This window comes from Miscanthus floridulus, chromosome 4 (assembly GCF_019320115.1).
Source record: "Miscanthus floridulus cultivar M001 chromosome 4, ASM1932011v1, whole genome shotgun sequence".
Lineage (NCBI taxonomy): Eukaryota > Viridiplantae > Streptophyta > Magnoliopsida > Poales > Poaceae > Miscanthus > Miscanthus floridulus.
In genome coordinates, this window is record NC_089583.1 from 3643252 (window position 1) to 3644019 (window position 768).

The window sequence follows — 768 nt, forward strand, 5'->3', positions numbered from 1 at the left end:
TAAAGTAACAGGGAAACTAAACATGGCCCTAGTGGCCGAGAACGTCGCGGCACGTTCGTGCGCGGTCACCGCCATCCCGATGGCCTAGGACGTGCCGTAGTTTCAGCTACGACTAAAACAGGGAGGAAACTAACTAGCTAACAATAGTAAAGAACATGCTTAGGGATTATTGCTAACATTCTCCTCCTAAGACCTGAGCACCTAAGCTAACTTCTCCATGCCGATCCCGTGACGGAGCTCCTAGAAACGAACACGGCCGAGCGCCTTCGTGAGAATGTCGCTCAGCTGCAGCTCGGTGTTGACGAACTCGACGTCTATCAGCTTGTTGTCGCAGCACTCTCGGATGAAATGAAATTTGATGTCGATGTGCTTACTCCGGTCATGATGGACAGGGTTCTTCATGAGTGCGATGGCGGACTTGTTGTCCACCAAGAGCTTGGGCGTGATCACCTTGTCGCCGGTGAGCTCAGCCAGCAACCAGGCCAGCCAAACTCCTTCACACGTAGCTCCTGCGGCCGCGATGTACTCCGCCTCGCAAGATGATAGCGCGACCACCTTCTGCTTCACTGACTGCCACGCAACCGGACTACCGGCGAGGAAGAACATCAAGCCGCCGGTGCTCTTGCGATCGTTGATGTCGCTGGCCAAGTTGCTGTCGGAGTACCACAACAATGTGGGCGCAGCAGTCTTCTTCTTGGTGGGGTGATAGTGCACTCCCCAGTGCATGGTGCCAGCCACATAGCGCAGCACGCGCTTCACCACCGCCAT

The 768-nt window shown here is 55.3% G+C and overlaps 1 protein-coding gene across 1 annotated transcript; it reads right to left on the reverse strand.

Annotated features, from left to right (window-relative positions):
- Positions 1–240: 240 nt before the first annotated feature.
- LOC136547908 (secreted RxLR effector protein 161-like) lies at positions 241–768 on the reverse strand. The gene has a single exon (XM_066539596.1). It carries the CDS (start codon positions 766–768, stop codon positions 241–243), a length of 528 nt encoding a protein of 175 aa, XP_066395693.1.

Bases quoted from the DNA above. Each gene is read 5' to 3' on its own strand.
- LOC136547908 (XM_066539596.1), bottom strand. From the start codon at position 768: ATGGCGGTGGTGAAGCGCGTGCTGCGCTATGTGGCTGGCACCATGCAC.